The 19,087-nt window shown below is 40.2% G+C and overlaps 1 protein-coding gene and 1 long non-coding RNA gene across 6 annotated transcripts in view; one reads left to right on the forward strand and one right to left on the reverse strand.

Moving 5' to 3' along the window:
* Positions 1 to 19,087, forward strand: part of LOC310757877 — a 518,075-nt gene that overhangs the window by 422,341 nt on the left and 76,647 nt on the right. The window lies entirely within an intron of this gene.
* Positions 1 to 19,087, reverse strand: part of IARS1 (isoleucyl-tRNA synthetase 1) — a 97,224-nt gene that overhangs the window by 4,009 nt on the left and 74,128 nt on the right. For all 5 annotated transcript variants that reach the window (XM_083603263.1, XM_083603260.1, XM_083603262.1 and 2 more), the window contains 10 exons: positions 17,863 to 17,965; positions 17,580 to 17,663; positions 14,884 to 15,058; positions 14,070 to 14,182; positions 13,135 to 13,230; positions 11,655 to 11,831; positions 8,647 to 8,758; positions 7,680 to 7,805; positions 3,668 to 3,808; positions 2,693 to 2,845 (listed from right to left, as the gene is read on the reverse strand). In XM_083603263.1, coding sequence (XP_083459389.1) covers positions 2,693 to 2,845; positions 3,668 to 3,808; positions 7,680 to 7,805; positions 8,647 to 8,758; positions 11,655 to 11,831; positions 13,135 to 13,230; positions 14,070 to 14,182; positions 14,884 to 15,058; positions 17,580 to 17,663; positions 17,863 to 17,965 — 1,280 coding nt within the window. The remainder of the gene's footprint in view (positions 1 to 2,692; positions 2,846 to 3,667; positions 3,809 to 7,679; positions 7,806 to 8,646; positions 8,759 to 11,654; positions 11,832 to 13,134; positions 13,231 to 14,069; positions 14,183 to 14,883; positions 15,059 to 17,579; positions 17,664 to 17,862; positions 17,966 to 19,087) is intronic.

Genomic DNA, 19,087 nt, shown 5'->3' on the forward strand with positions numbered 1-19,087 from the left:
GTTATGTCTAACACTGGCCTGGTTTGCAAACCAAACGATGGCATGAATATGCAGATTCCTGGAGACAAGCTTGCAACTGCTTTGCTTCTCCTCCCCGCTGCCTTTTTTACTCCAAGGTTTGGCTTAGCATGTAGTCCAAACCCAGGTTCATGGCTCACCTCCCTAACAATGAGCTGCAGCAAAGAACAAAACCAAGCCACAGTCTGGCTTCCCACGTCATGCAAACAAGATCACTGGCAGCATTCTCAAAATAACCGCTGCCAATTTAATGCTAGATTTTAATATCCACACACTCATCAATATGATAAATCAATAGCTCTTACTGTTAAGACAAATGCATTTTACTTTTTAAAGTGCTTGTTACTAAATGTACGGCACACTTTAAAAAAGTTCACGTCATGTTCCTGATTGAATTAACTGACATGCTTAACTGTAGCAAAAGTTCCTCAAGTAGTAGTAGAATAAAAAAAATAGGATATTTTCTTGAATGAGATATTCACATATTTCAAGTGGACAATATCTAATTACTATACATCATAGAGTTTGTCAGTTATTTCACCAAGTCAGTCATTTTACTGAGATAATTGTCAGACAATCTTCATGGAACATTTACTGTAATAACTTTTTTCTGCCCTGCAACACTGACAGAAGATGAAAATCAACTTTGTTCTAGCATTAAAATGCAATATTCAATTCCTCTCACGTTTTCTCAGGTCATCAAGATTTCAAGTACTGCCTCATTTTCCATTTACACAAGTTGCTGTGTTTTGTTTTATGCCTTTCTCAAATGCTTTAAGTTTAATGAGATAAAATGTCTCAATTTCAGATGCTTTTACGTGTTTAAATAAGCATACAGTAACCACTTTATTAGAGAAAACAGTCTCCACAATACCACTAAGGGAGCCTGGGACACCTGTTGTATTTTCAGATCTTAATTTTGTTTTGATTAGGACAGGGGCCTGACAGGCCTCATAAGGACTGCTGCTGTGGCTGCTGCCCAGCAAGGACTGGGGTATTTGGGGGAAAGTTTTGTTCCAAGTTTTTGCTGTCGTTGTTGATATTAAGTGATAACTATTTTTATTTTTATGTGTAAATTGTTCAGGTTAGGGTTAGGGTTATGTGTTTTATTTATTTTTATGACTACTTTGCTATTGTTTGTAATTATGTAGATCAGGGATGTCCAACAGGTCGATCGTGATCTACTGGTCAATCGCGGGGGGGGGGGTCGATCGCAGTTGATCGCAGGATCCTGACAACCCAGCACTTTCCCCTTAACACAGTGGTTTTCAAACGATGCACTGTGGCAATCTGTGGCACCTTGAATGATGGTCATGGGCGTTGTGGGGGAACCCATGGGCAGCACCGGGGAATGGGGAACAATATTGGAGGGAAACTATCCTTCTTTCCAATTGGTTGACACTGCTGTTACTCAGTTGGTACCACCTACCATGCAACTGCACTTGTCATTTACTGGTCAAAAGGCTTGTCATTTCACACTCTTCCCTCCCACGCAGAGCCACGTCTTGTTCTGCCCCCTTGCTCGCTACATGCCATGTGCAAAGTAAGAGGGGGTGAGTGGTTAAACCAGCTGCAGGGCAGTAACTGGATCCCCAGGCAGGGAGACCTTGCAGGGTTCCTACTTATTTCTAATGCTGGCCCCAAGGGAAAGGTGTTAGGGGGTGGGGAAGGACCCATACAAGTGGCACACTCCTGGAGTTGGGACACTGAGGTTCAGCAAACCTTCACTTGTCATGAGAGAGAGACAGGTGACCTGGAACCCTGGTTTGTAAGGGCTAGTGGGGGGAAGTGGGGGAGGACGCTGCCAATCTAAATGGTGTATTCATAACTTTCTAGGCAGTAAATCTGGTTGGGCTCAGTGGGACTTAATTTTTATAAACCCACATAGGATTGGGCTGCAAATAGGCAGCTGTGAACATCTGTAAGACACACTTCCCACAGGCTAAAGAAGAATTCTAAGCTTCGCTGCTGGTGCTTGGTCTTAACAGCTGTTGTGGTGGCAACTCTGCTTTAAGGTTCTAGTTTTCCAAACTGGGATTCTGTTATATACTTCATTTAATGGTGAGATACCAGTGGGCATGTTAATAGGTAAGAACTTGTCACTTCTTGCTTTGGCCACAAGTGACTTGATCCAACCCCAGCCCCGTACTTTGCTGGGGGCAGGAATTCAGTAGGGCTTACTTACGAGCAGGCATGGTTAGTATTGTAGGGAATGATGAAACAACACAAGTTTTACCAGGTATCCCACAGGAGAGCTGCAGAAGGACTGTAGTTGGTCAAAGGTGGCATGCACTCAAAAAGGCTGAAAACCTCTGCCTTAACAGATTGGTTTATCACCCCAATGAGAACTAGGCCAGTGTACGTAAAAGATGTGTGAAGACAGTACTGTTTGAAACACTAGCAGGGGCTGACATGACTGACTGCTCCTCTGCACAAAATCTTTCTGTGCACATTGGACATTTACATAATGGGAAAAGGTTGTAGCTGAGCCTTCTCTCTACCATGCTGGGATATTTTTTTATATTTTTTTTTTGGTTCTAAGACAGATTTTATTAAATTATCTAGGAGTTTTTTTATTAAAAAAAAAACAAGAAACTCTAAGAGCAGTATGAGACTTATCACAGCATGAAGCAATGTAAATGTGAGTTGCATAAGGACAACTCCCTCTGCTTACCTTCTGTCAGCGCTTCATCCAGGAACAATTTTAGCCGTCTGCTTCTGAGTCCAAACACTTTCCCCGTTTCATGCAGAAGCCCTTGATATGTGAGTCCGTTCTGACCAACCGGATTTTCCATTAGAAGAGTTCCCACCAATCCATTCAGACACTCTGCAGGAAACAAGTTGTGATGATTCTCAGCAGCGAAAAAGAAACAAAAGGTTTCCTAACATCCCACAGGCACGCATTTCTCCTACACCCTCCTAGAAATCTGATGCCAGCCTCAGGCTGTAATCCCATGTGCACTTACCCAGGAGCAAGCCCCATTAAATACATGGGATTGCATGGGGATGCACTATCATTCATAATTCACACCCCGAGCAAGGCTGGAATTTGGCTGCCTAGTGTTAAGAAAGGATTTTGCAATGCTTTATATTAAAACTATGATGATATGGCAATACAATTTGTCTAGCATAAATGTACAACATCTACAGAATTTGTGAGAACAAGATTAAGGTGATAACTGAACTTGCTCAAGACATGAGAAGTTTATGAGTACATGCAACGGGATTGTCGAGTAAATGCCTCTGTTTCGCACACATCCAGAACAGCTGCTCTCCAGTATATATCCTTGAGCTGGTCTTGTTAATTCTATTTTCAGCTCTAGAGATAATTTCGTTTTGTCTTCTTATGTCCTATGAAAACCCCAGGCTACAACTTACTGTTGCCTTTCCCCGCAATATCACTTCAGCTCTTTACCTTACCTCCCTCAAAAGAAACTCCAGCATGTCAAAACCTTAATAGTATTACTGTTTGGAGAGAGGCAGAAAGAGCATGACTTGTGCCTGTTTAATTGTGTGACGGGGGGGTCATATGTAACCACAGCAACTGGAAACAGGAAGCAGCCATGCCTTTAGCTAGATTTCAAACGGGGCCCAAGATTTAAGTTGCAATAAATAATTTGATCTCGTATCATATGATCAGTATAATTACCTTGTGGTTTTGCATTCACTAGTTGTAAATTGATATACTGACAGAGGAAGCCATCAAGACTGTTCAAGGCTGGCACTGACCCCGCAGTTACATGAAGCATCTTTCCACTGAGACTCAGCAAGTCTGTTTGGTTTTTCAGTTCTGAAAAGAAAAATCCAGCTTTTATAAGCAATCCAACAAGCAACATCTCTCCCAGTTATCACCTGATACTGGTCAGCTGCTTACAGTAAGTTTGCTTTCAGATGCAGTTCACAGATTGTTGGCATCCATCTGTTTTGAGAAACAATGGAGTGCACCTCCGGGGGTGAAGTCAAACTGCTGAAGAATCACAGCGCCTGCTGTGGCTGCAGAGACTTGTAACAGCTACCTCCTGTATTGTTTTGCTGTGTTAGCAGCACCGAAGTGACCTCTCCAGGGCGCAAGCCTGGGCAGTGTGTATGGAGTTCACAGATACTCCTCCTTAAACTGGAAACATTTTTGATTATTTGTATTCATTTGCTGGGAATATTTATAGTGCAGTAGACATTAGGTGTTGTTGAACTCCACCTCATGTCAGCCCCAGCCAGCGTAGCCAATGATCAGGGATGATGAGACTTCTAGTCTAGAAACATCTGCAAAGCCAAAGTTTTGCCATCCCCAATGTAAAGAGAATAAAGATTAGAAAGCATCTTTGGACTGGATTGATGTGCCTGATCGGGACGTCCTACATTGCAAAGTCTGGGCCATTCTTATGTTACCAGGGTGTCAAGACTCTCAGTGTTGCATCCTATTTCTGCAAGGAGAAGTCTTGTTAGAAAGAATTCTAAAATCTTAGTGAGAGGGTCAACAAGCATATAGAGGTGATCCAGTTGACACTGTGCCCTTAAGACTTTCAAAAAGCGTTTGATAAAGCACCGCGCCCAAGACTCCTGAGTAAGTTTGGAAGTTATGGGTTAAGAGCTACTGATCCATAGGACAAGGAACAGGAAGCAGAGGGTAGGAATAAATGGACAGTTCTTTTAATGGAGGGTATAGAAAGTGAAGTTTTCTGAAGATCCATATTAGGACCTGTGCTTTCAGAAATGTTCATGAATTATCTAGAAATAGGGGTGAGCAGTGAGGCAGTTGGGTTTGCTGAGGACACCAAATTGTTCAGGTGAGTTAAAACAAAACGTAAGATTTCCATGTAAGTCTATCATTACTGTCCAGCCTAACCTACCATGCAAGATTCTGGGAGGGGGGGTCCCTATGCATGCTGTCCTGAAATCCTTCTAGAAACCATTTTTTTTAAAGTTTATTATTTATTAAAGTTATCTTTCACCCTTCCTCCCAAAGGAGCCTTCTTGCTTATTTTGCCCCTTTTGATTTTTTTTTAAAGTGTGCTGTCTAGAAGGACAACGAAGACTGCTAACAATGGAGAAGGCAATTATTAATGCATTTACTGCATTAAGAAGTATTGCACAAAAGGATTTATTTGATTTTTTCATCTGCAGAAGGCAGAAATTCTGACAGCATCAGACTAAAAGTCTAGTGCTTGAATAAATTTACCAGCAAATAAGGATGGCACACCCAATCATCATCAGTCAATGAATTGCAAGAAATGCCATATTAGGATCTACACATTATGTGAATGTGCCATAAATTGGGGTGGGGATCTGTCAATACACACCACTCAAAAAGCAGTTCCCACACCTTTTACCCTCTCATGCCTGATATGAGATTTTGGAGAAGGTGTATCAATGAATTGGTGCCATCTTGTGTGAACATAAATCACAAGTCTTCCAAACACTCTGAAATTAACTTGTTAATATATATGCATATGCACACACACATATGAGTGACAATACAGCAAGAATAATTTTAAGTTCAAATCAGTTGAATAGATCTTCAACTTATTTGAATAAATATAAATTAAGAGATGTTACAGAATCTTACAGAGCTGCATTTTAAAGCAAGTGCATTAATTACAAAAAAAAAAAATTCTATAGCTGTGTGGAATTATGTGGAGCAAAATTTATTTGTCCATACTTTTATATTTAGAAAAATCACATTCTAAGACATGCAAATTAGTCTGCCTCTCTGTGTCTGCCAAGCAAAACCGCATAAGCAGATACATAATTTGGAATATGAGCTCAATATTCAGTAAAGGTGCTATAGCTGAACATTTGGTTCAAAATGCTGAGTAGACCAGAGATAAACCTTCCCACTGACCCTCATCACTAAGTGATGATACAGCAGATTCAGCTGTATTGCTTTGTGCTCATGTGGCTTGATGAGCACATTGCTCTTTGTGCAGGTTTGTTTTTTGTTTTTTACTCCAAAGATAATGGCACCATGCATCTTGACACAGCAGAGAGAACAATACAGCTCAAGATGATCCGGGCAAACAAGAAATCACTTTAATTAACAGTTTAAAAAATGAAAAGTGCTTTCCTGTTACCTGACCGTTCCATCTTTTTCATATATAGCTTTCTCTGTTTACAACATTAGGATATTAAACACAAAGCAGAAAAAAATGTGGAATCATTCTATTGTCCTGTTTCCTAAACCCTATATTCCTAAACCCTATATTTACAATGCATATGTATAAGCTAAAACTGCCAACATCTGGTGTAGACCACAATTTCGTTTTATATAGGAAGGAGATAAACTAAACATTGGGCAGTTTTTTGCAAAATCAATAGATCTCTCCCAAAACACAACTAAGCACTGCTTTCACTGTGAGTTAGCTTTGGCTGTCATCACATAGACAAATCTGATTGGCTGCATCATTACCGTTGCTAGGAAGAAGGCCAATTTGAAGGGTGAGAAAGCTGCAGCCAATTGGGCTTGTGAGAACAAGCTCACAATGGAGTATTTCTACCACCACAATCAGAATACAAAGGGCTTACCAAGAAGCAGCCACCTACATACGTCACTGAGAAGGAAAGAACTTTTTACAGTGGAGAAAGATTTTGTTAATACCTCCCCTCACTCAGGCTCACCCCTAACTGCTGTTTCACCTTCTTCTGAATATCCATGGTAAAAGCTACCAAACAAAACCAATGAGATAACTATGTGTGAGCAGTATAAAACTTCCGTAAAGTGTGACACTACTCATGTGCTATGCAAAGTATACTCAAAAATATGTTTCTGAAATGTACATGAAAGCCTTTAAGCAAAGTACTAGCGTGAAACTGTTTGCTATGGCATATTCAATTTCTCTTAAATTCTTTTAAGAAAAAGTTGACAGCTAGGACACCAGCAACAAGGGGGTTCAGGAAACCTCCATAGGGTCTATGTGCTTTCCATGTGTTGCTACAGGATCAGCAGTTTCTTTTTTTAAAAAAACCTTTAAAAGGGTAACAATGGCCATACAACACAATATGAACATAGTGTGAGTTTTTTTACTCAGATCCTTTTGTTACTTTTTATTGCATCAGCCATGTTTTGTTTCTTGTCGCTGCAAAGTTTTATGTGTCAAAATTATTGTCTACCTGTTTAAGAGAAGAACAAGTTAAAACCTAAAGTGTATTTTAACAAAATTGTTCTGTATATACAAGTCTGGAGATCTTCAAACCTCCGTATGACAAAACACTTCAAAGTGGCAACAGCAGAGAAATGGCTTTATGACAGCTTTAGAATGTAAACCGCATACGTTCTAACTATATCAGAGTTTGAAATGCTATCACAACTTGTTCTTCTGGGTTTAAGTAGCCAAATAAGGAGTCAAAAAGCACTCTCCTGAACATTCCATCTGAAATTGAGCAAATTTACCACAGAAGCAGCCTTCAGGAGGATTTTTTTAAATATAATTCTGGAGTTGTTTATAACCAGTTTCAACAGTGTATAAACTTCTTGTCAAAAAGTAAAGTAAAACACAGGTCCAAGACTAGGCACACTTCCAAGGAGATTTTAATTTTAAAGCAAGTGTCACCTGCGCTATAAAACTGCAGTAATAATAATTTCCCCAAAACATGCAAACACACAGAGACCGTGAGAAGTGTGTGCTGCTTGCACATGAGCCCTCATCACACTTCACCACACTACCCACCTGTTTTTCCATTGAAAACTGCTAACTTTGAATTTTCAAGACCAAAAATGCATGAAATGGTGTTAACAAGTTTGGCGAAGTCTAATGTATTATCTCCTTTGGGATTTTCCAGCAACACCGTACCAGCTGGAAAGAGAAGCACAAAGCAGCAATTGTAAGAAACCAATTTTGTTTAATCAATTTGTTGTCAATACTGTTACACCTATATGTAAGAGGTGGGGGGCAGGCCCGGGGAACAAATGTGGCTCTTGGGACTCGCCCTGGCCATTTCCCCTTCCCATTTCTTCTCCATACATCCCTCAATTGATTTTGCCTGGCTGGAATGTAGGTTGCTGTACAAAGGCAAAAATCACATCCATTGCTGCACCCATCGTTGCCTCCTATTCTTGGCATGAGGCCCTCAGAAAGCTGTGAATACACACCTACTGGGTGAATACATTTACCAAACAAGTTACTTGGATTGCACAATTCTTTCATCTCATCCAGGAATTATAACTTCATTTCAATTATATCAGTTCAATTATATTCTTTAAAATTGGCACTAAATAACCAAGCACAATGGTTCAAATGGTTAAGATGCCTAAACACAATTCTCAAGGTTGACTTTGTTAAAAAATATTTAAATTGATATTTTTAAAGAAAATTGTCAGGATTAAAACATATGTAAAACTAATTCAAAGGAGCCAAAGGAGGTTGAAACTGATTTTTCTTGAGCGGTTGCTCTCCACTGCACATAACAAGGCACATGAGAAATGGAAATAGCTTCCAAAAGCCGCTTGCGATCTGGCACAGAGGTCAAGCCTTCAAAAGGAAGAAGTCTTATTAAGGATATGCAAACCCTTTGTGTGAGCTGCCCTTTGGGTCCTTGCCATAACATTTTTAAAAAGCGGTTTTTGATTTTTGACGCAGCAGATTCAAAGAAGACAAATGACAAGTAACTTTCAGAAATAGTTTAAGGAATTCCTACCTTGCTCTTTCCCATTCACAGAGATGTTCAGATTGACATAAGCACATGCTGGCTCAATGCGATGATTCAGAGCACCTTTGGCTAGTGTAATTTCCAGTTCTGATCCCTTCAGCTAAATAAACAAACGTTACATTTTCTTAAAATTAGTATTCTAAGAGGAGACACTCAAACTATTTCCCCTCAGAATTATTATAACTTGGAAATGCTGCAGGGATGATAGTGACAATCGTTGTAATTTAACGCTGCTTCATAATAAAAGACTGCAATGCAGTATGTTAGCAGAGGCAACCCTGGTGACATTAAAAATATAATATTTGCAGTTTATAAGCCAGCAAACAAACTTTTAAGGCTGCAAAAAAGTTAAATGCAGAAAATCAGAGGAAGACAGAAAGGAGTCACAGCAGCACATGCAGATAACATTATGAAATGCCATTTCTGGGTCTGCTGATGTTGGCCACTAGGGGGCAACTGTTACTACCCATTAGCCACCAGGAAACTGTCACATTTCAAAGCTGAATTAAGAATTCTGAATAGTAAGAAAGTGTGGGTGCAAAGCTACACACAAAAAAACCTTCACAGCTACCATGCAAATGTTAAGGCCCATTTCCCCCAAAACGTTATTATTTTTATTTATCTGGGTGCACATAGGACTGGAACCTGTAGACTTTAACCTGTAAAAATGCCTTTAAAGACTGGGTAGTATTTTGCTGAAGATTAGCATTTTAAAGATGCTAAAACCAGAGAAAATTAATTTTTAAGTCTGAATCCTTTGAAAGAAAAATTACCATTCCATTACTAAATGGAAGTAGGGTTTCTTGCCCTTATTTCCCCCCACAGTCTCATAGAGAGTCAGGGGACCCTGTTTTCAGCAGCATGGAATGGAGGACAGGGGGAAGTCACTCAAAAATGGGGTAGTTGCTTGGAATTCTTGCGGTTTCATTAATATTCATTGCACCCCGATTTGCATTAGTAATTTTCCTAAAGCAAGGTTTTGGTACTGCTTTGGACTTTCTGCCTTTTTCATATATAGCTTTATTTTCCAGAAGGTAGTAGGTTGTTTAAGGCAGGCATAGGCAAACTCGGCCCTCAGATGTTTTGGGACTACAACTCCCATCATCCCTAGCTAACAGGACCAGTGGTCAGCGATGACAGGAGTTGTAGTCCCAAAACATCTGGAGGGCTGAGTTTTCCTATGCCTGATTTAAGGTTTTTAGGCTTAACTGAAACAGTATTCCAGCCTAAGCAACTAAAGGGCTTTTGACCTGATAAAATGAAAATATGAAAAAATTGCAAGACTCATCTATTCTATTTAGATCAACCATCTGTACATACACCAGTAAAATTAACATAAAATTTGCTTTTTCTGGCTGTCCCAGAACTGCACACATTGTTGCTCAGTATCTTGCATTAAACTATTATTCTCACCAAATTACATTTAAATCTGTAAATGGGACTGTCACCAACATCTTGCAGATTTGCCTCATTTTAACTGTATGAACAAATTATTAAATGACTATACACTACTATTTTCATATGTTTCCAAGTTATTTGCTAATGAAGTAATACAGGGATTATATTCTGGGGGTTTGGATTAGCTTTCTATCTATCAAGGTCATATCAATAGACAAAAACATTTACATTTCTGTTAGGCAACTTCATAGATTACCAGAAAAGTAAATGACTACTTCCTTTAAAAGGTAAAGGGGCCTGACCATTAGGTTCAGTCACGGACGACTCTGGGGTTGCAGCACTCATCTCGCTTTACTGGCCAAGGGAGCCGGCGTACAGCTTCTGGGTCATGTGGCCAGCATGACTAAGCCGCTTCTGGCGAACCAGAGCAGCACACGGAAACGCCATTTACCTTCCCATCGGAGTGGTACCTATTTATCTACTTGCACTTTGACATGCTTTTGAACTGCTAGGTTGGCAGGAGCTGGGACCGAGCAACGGGAGCTCACCCCGTCGCGGGGATTCGAACCGCCGACCTTCTGATCGGCAAGCCCTAGGCTCTGTGGTTTAACCCACAGCGCCACCCGCGTCCTTTAAGATACACAAAATAACAGTTACATTGTGCAGTTTAAGTTTGTTGTGCAGCTTAAAAGAAATAAGCAACTTCACTGACTACCTTTTATCTTTGAAATAATTTCAAGACATGCATTGTTCTATTTTTAAAAAATCTACTATTCGATGTTAAAGAAAAAATAATGTATGGTCTTTTCACACTTCTATACTGTGCTACCCAGATGCATTCACTCTATATTCAGGTGAGTAAAATATATCCAACACACGCACTGGCCCAGCAAAAGACTTAACTTGGGAGAGTAATGGAGCTGGCAATTTCTGCATGGGGAGATGCACTATTTATAAGCCACAACCTATGCCCAATAATACATATTGCTACATTTACACAATTCTTTGCTCTTATAAAGGATGGAGTTAGGCCACATAAAGGAGGCATCTGCAAAACATGGTGTTCCTGTGAAATACCCAGCTTACAGGTGACACCCACATGATAAAAAGTGAAAGGTAGGCTCTGGGAGTTGAGAAAGTACTTTTTATGTCGGCAGTGGCTACAGTAAGCACAATGTAGCTCTTAAGAAACATTTGAACAGATACTACCCTGTGGATTAAGGTCTATCAAGTCTGCATTAAAAAGACTCCTGAGCATCATCGGAATTAATTTGCTTTACTTGAAATCAGTAGATACAGTAAAAAAAGTAACCTACAACATGCATTCTGAGTTTTAATTTCATATGGTAGAGATGATTAGCTGAAATGCAGAAAACCAAGAGGGTTTTTAGTGCTGGGTATGTAAGTCCATGCTGACCAGTTCTGAAACCACTTGGATGATTTCTGTGACTTCCTGAACTTAAAACTTGTCATATAATATGAACATCTGAAATGGATATACCGACTCTGGTCCAATAAACATTTAATGTGAGGCAATGCATTATTCAGATAATGGGGTGAGGTGAATATTTTCCAAAGAAATTCTTGCTTGTTTTTACCTGGGTTTTCTCTTGAATAAGCACTTCCGTTGAGGTAGGCACTGGGTATGGCTTCAAGGCAGCCTTTATTGTTGCAAAAATGAAATCTGTATGCTCCTTAATAACAGTATCAAGATAATCACCTTCTGGATGAGCACGGTAATACACTGTAATCTCATCAGTTGGAACAAGATTGCGCTGTAACAAAATCAGCAACCCAATTGAGTGAGCAATAAAGATTACCTATCACCAAATATTTGCAACCAAAAAGTAAAATCTGTTTTTTTGGTATAATCAGAACAAAACACACATTTAAAAAGTCAAGCATATTTTAGCAAATATTCTGGCAAGCAGAAAAGCATCTGATTGCACATCACATGTTAGTTTGTCTTAGCCAAAGTCCAATGGAACTCTACAAAACATTTTTCTTCAAAATAAAAAAGATTTCACCAAGAAAAACAAAAATAAAGGTATACTGCAATGAGCAATTGCTTTTTATATTTAAGAATGCAAACAAAAAGTAGAACTGACCAACAAATACTGTCCCCAGATTTTAAAATATTAACCAAATGAACACAATTCTGTTCTGGAGGAGTCTGCAGTTGATTGAGCAATGGCATCTATAGTTCTTGTTATCTTAATAAAATGAGAAGTCACCTTCACACACAATTACCTATGTCATGCTCATTTTTTAAATCATCTTTTCTAGTCTCCTTTTATAGCCATCTGTTCTTCATGCATATAACTAGACATTGTGAGTGCAGGCACACAGGATAACAACTGAGAGACGCCAAAGCACCGCAGGCCAACACACAACTGCCAAATATACTTTAAGAGAGTCACGGTTTATAAGTGTTTACACGCTAATGCCAGAAAGCCTCCAAGTCAAGATGCGCGAACTGGAGTGCTTGGTCTTAAGAGGACGGCATTCATATACTGGGCATAACAAAAATCTGATGGAATGGAGAGAACTGGTGGGACACGACTGTATCTCTGGATCTAAATTTGATAGGACAGGGAACAACAGACTGGAGGTGGTGTCACTCTATACATCAAAGAAAGCATTGAATTCAACAAGCTAGAAATCCCCAAAGAGGGAGACTCTTCTAGCATTGTGGGTAGTGACACCAGGCCCAACAGTGAGTGGACATGCTATCAGTCAAAGTGGGTAGAAAAACTTTTTCTCCCTCTCTCATAAGACTAAAATTTGTAGACACTCAGGGAAGCTGAATGCTAGAGGATTCCGGACAGACAAAAGAAAGTACGTCATAACACAGTACATATTTAAACTATAGAATTTGCTTCCACAGGAGGCAGTGTTGGCCATCAACTTGGATGGCTTTAAAAAAGGATTAGACAAATTCATGGTGGAGAAGGCTGTTCTAGCCACAACAGCTGTGCTCTGCCTCCATGGTCAGAGGCAGCATGCTTCTGAATACCAGTTGTTGGAAACTACAGGAGAGGAGGCTGCTCTTGTGCTTCATTTCCCAAATTTACTAACCTTCTTCCGAAGTTTCTGGATGCGATTTATTACTTCACGTGCAACGCCTTCATCGACCATAGACTGATCGGGAGTAACATCCAGGAGAACCAAAACCTGGCCAGAAAAAAGGCAGGTGCTATATAGACCTTGTTTTATAACAACAATCAAAGACATGTTCATGTGGACTGAGACAAGAGAAACTGTGTTTTACAAGTTAGAGCTAGTTACTATTAACTCATGTTTTGTTGTTCTTTTGAACTGTTACAATATATATACTAAGGTGCTACTGGAAGGAATTTTTGTTTCAAATATATATACTGCTAGAGACATGCACAATGGGGCACACTAGGACAACCCCATGCATGGTGTGCTTAACTTTTTGCCCTGATGTCAATAGTGACAATACAGGTTGTGGTGGTAGTGATGGGGTGCTAAGCACACTGCAGGTCTTTAGATTTTAGCTGGGCATAGCTACTTGAAAGTGAAATAGCCAGCCACAGGATCAGAAAAAAACAGTTAACTTCCTGCAGTTATTATGGAGGACACTTATCTGAGGACGTCATTGCTTAGACTTGCAAAGCACTCCTCCTCATTTAAGCTATTGCTGCTAATGACACAGCTCCTTCTCCAAATTCCAGCCAATTTTTTGTTCTGCTTTTCAATTTATCTGCTCAGTTCTACACTTCCTGCAACTGCTATAATACGATTATGTCCATTTATGATATGGAACAGAAGCCAACTGCTCTATGTCAAACATTCCCCTGGGTTAGTTCAAAATCCTTGCATGAGCCTAAGCAACTCTTTGGATCACTGTTTCCTGCCATCTCAAGCAGATATGCCAAAATGGTATGGTAGAGGTTCTATATTGCAGAGGCACTGATCCAAGGCAACTAGTGCTAGCAACATGAACATCTGGATTTCCCATCGTCGTCACTGATCACTACATTTGATACCTGAGAATCAGAATGTGCTTCAAATTGGGCAGATCCTCCTTCAGCCTGGTTAAAGGTGTACATCAGACGGAGATCTTCTTCATGCAGTTCATGACCTTCTACAACAATGGTGCCTGATTCATTTAAACCAGAGAATTACCTATTTTATATTAAGCAAGTGTTCCAAGCTTTCAAAAATGTTCATTAGTCAACATTTCAATGTACTGTTTTCTGTCTCTTGTTTGAATGACAACATCCATATCAATGTATTTCTCTGACTTTCTTGTGTTTAGAACAAACATTTTTGCTCCGTGGGCCAGATGTTTATCAGAAATTTACAGGAGGATGGGGTCTCCCGCCTGTCAAAATTCCCTCAGTAACTTTGAAAATCCAGTTTCCAAATCTTCAGTCTCTGGCAGAATAACTGGAACAAAGTGTTCCAGGTTCTGAAAGCTTAGACCATCCAAAGAACATGCAAAGCAAAATATGAGAAGTATAAAAACATTTTCTACTCAAGGTAGTTTGGATTCTTTTATAGACGTTTAGACCCCTGACTAAGCACTTCCCTGAACATTTCCTCGTTTTGCAGAATTGATTTAACCTTTATCCTCTTTGCAGTTATTTTCCAATATGTTTATGGAACCTATAAACATTTGACAATATACTAACAAGAGAAATAGCTTTTAAATCTCTGCCTTTTTGCTTTTAGACTAGAAAAGAAAACCAAGCAGCTAAATGGATTGGTTTCCATACCTGAAAATAAAAATTATTTTGCATCTGTTTCCAAGGTCATCACACTTTTCTGACAAACTACACATACTCCACTGATACTAACCAGTCTTCTGGAATTCTTCCAACTGCTCACTTTTCAATTCCTTCACAGCAGCCATAACAGATTTAAAGGCACCTTTCAGACGCTTCCCAAGCACCATGTGATCAGGTTCTGCTCTTAGGCGGATTCCATATTTATCTTTCTCAGTTGATAATGTCACTTGACGGACATTCAGTTCCTGTGCATTTCCCAAAAAAGTAATAAAATGGAAAAAAATAGTTTAAAAAATAATCATCACTTGAAGTCATGATTAACAAACCATTTTACAGGCTGAATGGCAAAATATTACAGAGAGTAGGACAAACAAAAAATAGCTGTCTCCTATTCTGATATATGTGCGCTTGAAGTTTGAACAGTACTATGATTAAGTCATTTTAGATTGTTTGTTTATACAAAAATACTTTGCTGTACAGAATACCAAGTTAAATAGAGCTCCCATTCATGCTATTAAATAAGAAAAAGTTCTCCCACCAAAGTATTATCCAAACATCCTTACCTATTCCCACCCCTGAGTTTCCACCTTACACCTTCTAAAGACCCCAGTCCTACTCTACTCAAGGTCTCCTCACTCCATAACCCATAAAACCTTTGAGATCACTCCTATTCCATTCAGCCTTTGTCCTTGGCTCTTTCATCTTGTTATTAAGCCAGTCCTCTTTTCCTCCTTGAGCTAACCCCAAACTGATATTTTCCTAAATAGTGAACACTTTTCAGTAACTAAGAACTATCTACTGTTTAATTCCATCTAATGCAACGTTGGTGTTAAATACAATCGTACAAACCAAACAGGAGATGGTCTGATAAAATAAACCACCTTTCCTATTTTGCATCTGAAAGCTTTTCTAGCATACTTCTGCTGTGTTGCTCTTGTTCGTAGGAAGCCTGGGAGACCTTTTGTCTGGCCAAACAAATGTACATACAATATTATAAAGAGTTCCATGTCTTTTACGAGGCATTGAGCTCTAAGAATCCAATACACGAAACCACACAAGGGGTCACTTTGTCTGGCAAGCCACACTTTAATCTCTAAAATAGATAAAGGATAAAATTGGCTCCATTTCCAGAGCAGAACAGTTCACAATCAGCCCTCTGAAGCAACCCTTAGCTAAAAGCAATTTACTAGTACAAAACAATCAAAACATTTTATGCGCTTTCTTTCCATCTCATTTCTTTTTTTCTCTTCTTTATTTCAACAGGAAAGTCCACACACTAATCTTCCTTCCACTTACTGTTTAATGAACTGTGCTTTCGCAATTGGTATTGGAATCAAAAAGAATGTCAACTGACAGCAACAAGGTTTTACACAACAAGCGAGTGGCTCCTCTTGCGTTTCCATCAGCCACACTCCAAAGGGACGCAGGTCCACAGAAACCCATAAGCAGCCACAGAGCAGGAGTGTTACTTAGGTTCTCCACCTCGTCCCATTTCACCGGGAAACTCAAGGAAAGCCACCACATCCATAACAACAGCTTTTTTAAAAAAAACTTATTTTGCACCAAAATCCAAAACAGCCCTTATGAAGTTAGCTTAGTGGAATGAGACGGTTTAGGAGGGCAGCTTCTTCAGAAAGGCATAATGAAAAATGATACTGCGATGCTGCAAGACAATCTTTTTTCATGATTTTGTGAATGATCAATGATCATGAAGTATTTATCTCCGAAAAATATGTGGTCAAAAGTCAACTGTATTATACATAATACACAGATGTCACACTTTATCCTCTGCTTAGTTTGGTCCTTGCAGTCTTCATATATAATCAAGAGTACTCAGTAATGACATCTTTTTTCTCAAGAAAGCATGTGTTTGCTTAACCCCTGCCTACACATAGATCTTGATACTTTCTCCTACTCCAACTGAGTTAGGTCTCTGTGCCTGAGCTTGACTGGAGTAAGACAACACACAAGAGTCCGCTGCAGGCTCAAGTCCAAAACGTGACAGCATTAAGAAATAACAAGGGGAGTCCAAAGCCAAGCCAACATCAAGCAGCACACAACTGTAGTCCTGGGTCAAATGAAATCCAAAGGTTGAGTCAGAAGGTATGTGTGTGAAAGAGATATCCAACAAACTCAGCCCAACACACAAGGACTTCCACCTGCCAAATGGGTGGTCTTCTCCTTCCTTCTATTCTTCCCACTCCTTGCTCCAAATCTGCTTCAGAGGATTGAGAAAACCCCCAGAATAGATGGGGAAGCAGTCCCCTTGTGCAGGTGGAAGCAGAGGCAGAGCTAGCTGCTCCGGCATCCGGAGCGGCGCACATGCTATACACCCAGGGGCGGGGCTAGCTGCCCCCAGGGGTGGGGTGAGTGTCCCAGGGGGGCGGGGTGGCAATTTCACCCCCCTCAGGGAGGACACCCAGGGTCCGCACCCACCACACACTCTTTCCTCCGGCAGTGGGTGGAAGTCCTTTCCTAACAGGGCAGCTTGGTTGGATACAACCCACTCTGTTTTATTTTTAACTGAATTTATATTCCCACCACCAAGGAGCCCAGGGTGCAAAGCAGCACCTAATTTTAAGCAAAAACGTTCTCAACGAAGTTGCAAGGGCAATGTCCACATCTGCCACTCTCTTGTACAGGCTGGATCATGTGGTGTGCTGTTATGCTGACAGACTTGCAAGGCAAAAAACGTGGCATCAACCTGAATAAAAACCAGTAAGAACTTAAGTTCTAGCAGCAATGCCTTCTGCTCTTCTGTCTTACCTCAAGTATATACTTTTCCAAGGACTTGATATCTTCCAGCGCCTGGGGATCCTGATGAATAACCACCACCTCTTTCAGTGGATACTGAAATTAAATTCAACATCATCAGTCTGGAAAAAGGTACCCAAGATCTATTGCAAAATGGCTATTTAAACCATGGCTATTTAACAGATATCCTTATAGTTCATTTTCTGGAATTCATTGATTTACCTATGCATTTCTCTGTCACAACCAATAAGTGCTTATGGGATATTGATGTAAGATAAATTAAAAAACATCTTACCTTTACTGGAATGGTTTTCCTGTCTCTGATTACCCGTCCAAGCTCAACAACAGATTGCATTCGGGAAACGGCACTTTCTATATTTTTGTCAATCAGATCCTCTCTAGATTCAAAAAGGGGGTGGGGGGAATTAAAACTTGTTTTGCATATGAAGCTAACCCCTTTAAAAATAATAATCTACCTTTAAAACCTGGCTGAAAAGAAAATGCCCTTTGCTGGGACCCTCTTGTATGGCAGAATTGCCAGAAACAGCATTTTTTACCATCTTAAAGACTGCACCAAACACAAATGCCAATTTGATAGTCAGTGCCCCGCGGTGGATAGAGTGATGGACTTGGGACTATGGAGACTGGGTTTGAATCTTCCTGCTCAGCCGTGAAACTTATAAACTAGAGGAAGTCACATTCTCTTTCTGCCTAACCTATTCCATTAAATTATTAGGACAAACTAGGAGTAGCTGGTGGGGTGGGGTGATGCCACAGAGCTGCCCTCCTGAAAATGTAATCGCTGCCACTTACCAGGACAGTGTGAGCAGTGCTGAGATTAGAGCTGTGCCAATCCAGTGGTCCTGCCAGGGCACCTACACTGCTGTCCTGCCCCCACTCTGGTAAGCAGCAATGATGTCGGTGCCAGGCGGAAGGTTCTGCCCTACTGTACCAGCAGCTTCTACTTTATTAGCTTTTAGGTGCTAAGTGAATATTTTTTTCATTATCTCAAGCTTTTAAGACATAGCTTAATGGTTGTTTTATCACTTTATTGCCAGTTTGCTTCTGATACTCTTGTTAAAAGCAGTTCAGAAACAGCAGCTTGTGCAGAACAGGGCTGCAAGCCAGGACTGGGCCATATTACAAGAGAGTTTTATCAGCTGCACTGGGCTCCGAAGTCTATGCAAGTTTTAATTTTTAAATCCCTAGACAGATTGGTATCACCTCCTCCCATATGTATCTACCCAAAGCTTGATCTTCTTTGGCAGTCCTGCTCAGAGTGGCCCCATAAAATGAAGCAAGGTGGGCAGTCATCAGGAAGAGGGCCCTTTTATCACGGGCACTCCAGTTATGGAATAGCCTGTCCAGGGTAGATTGCCTTTGAAATTGGTAAAATCTGGGCCTTGGGACTGTGTTTTCCTTTTTAATCTGTTTGGAGTTTCAGTGTGTGGCAAGTTATGGTTTGCGTTATTTATGTAGCATCCCCCTCCCCCGCTTTTTAATGGTTTTATGTTTTATTT

This window comes from Podarcis filfolensis (genome assembly GCF_964270895.1).
Source record: "Podarcis filfolensis genome assembly, chromosome: 2".
Classification (NCBI taxonomy): Eukaryota; Metazoa; Chordata; class Lepidosauria; order Squamata; family Lacertidae; genus Podarcis; species Podarcis filfolensis.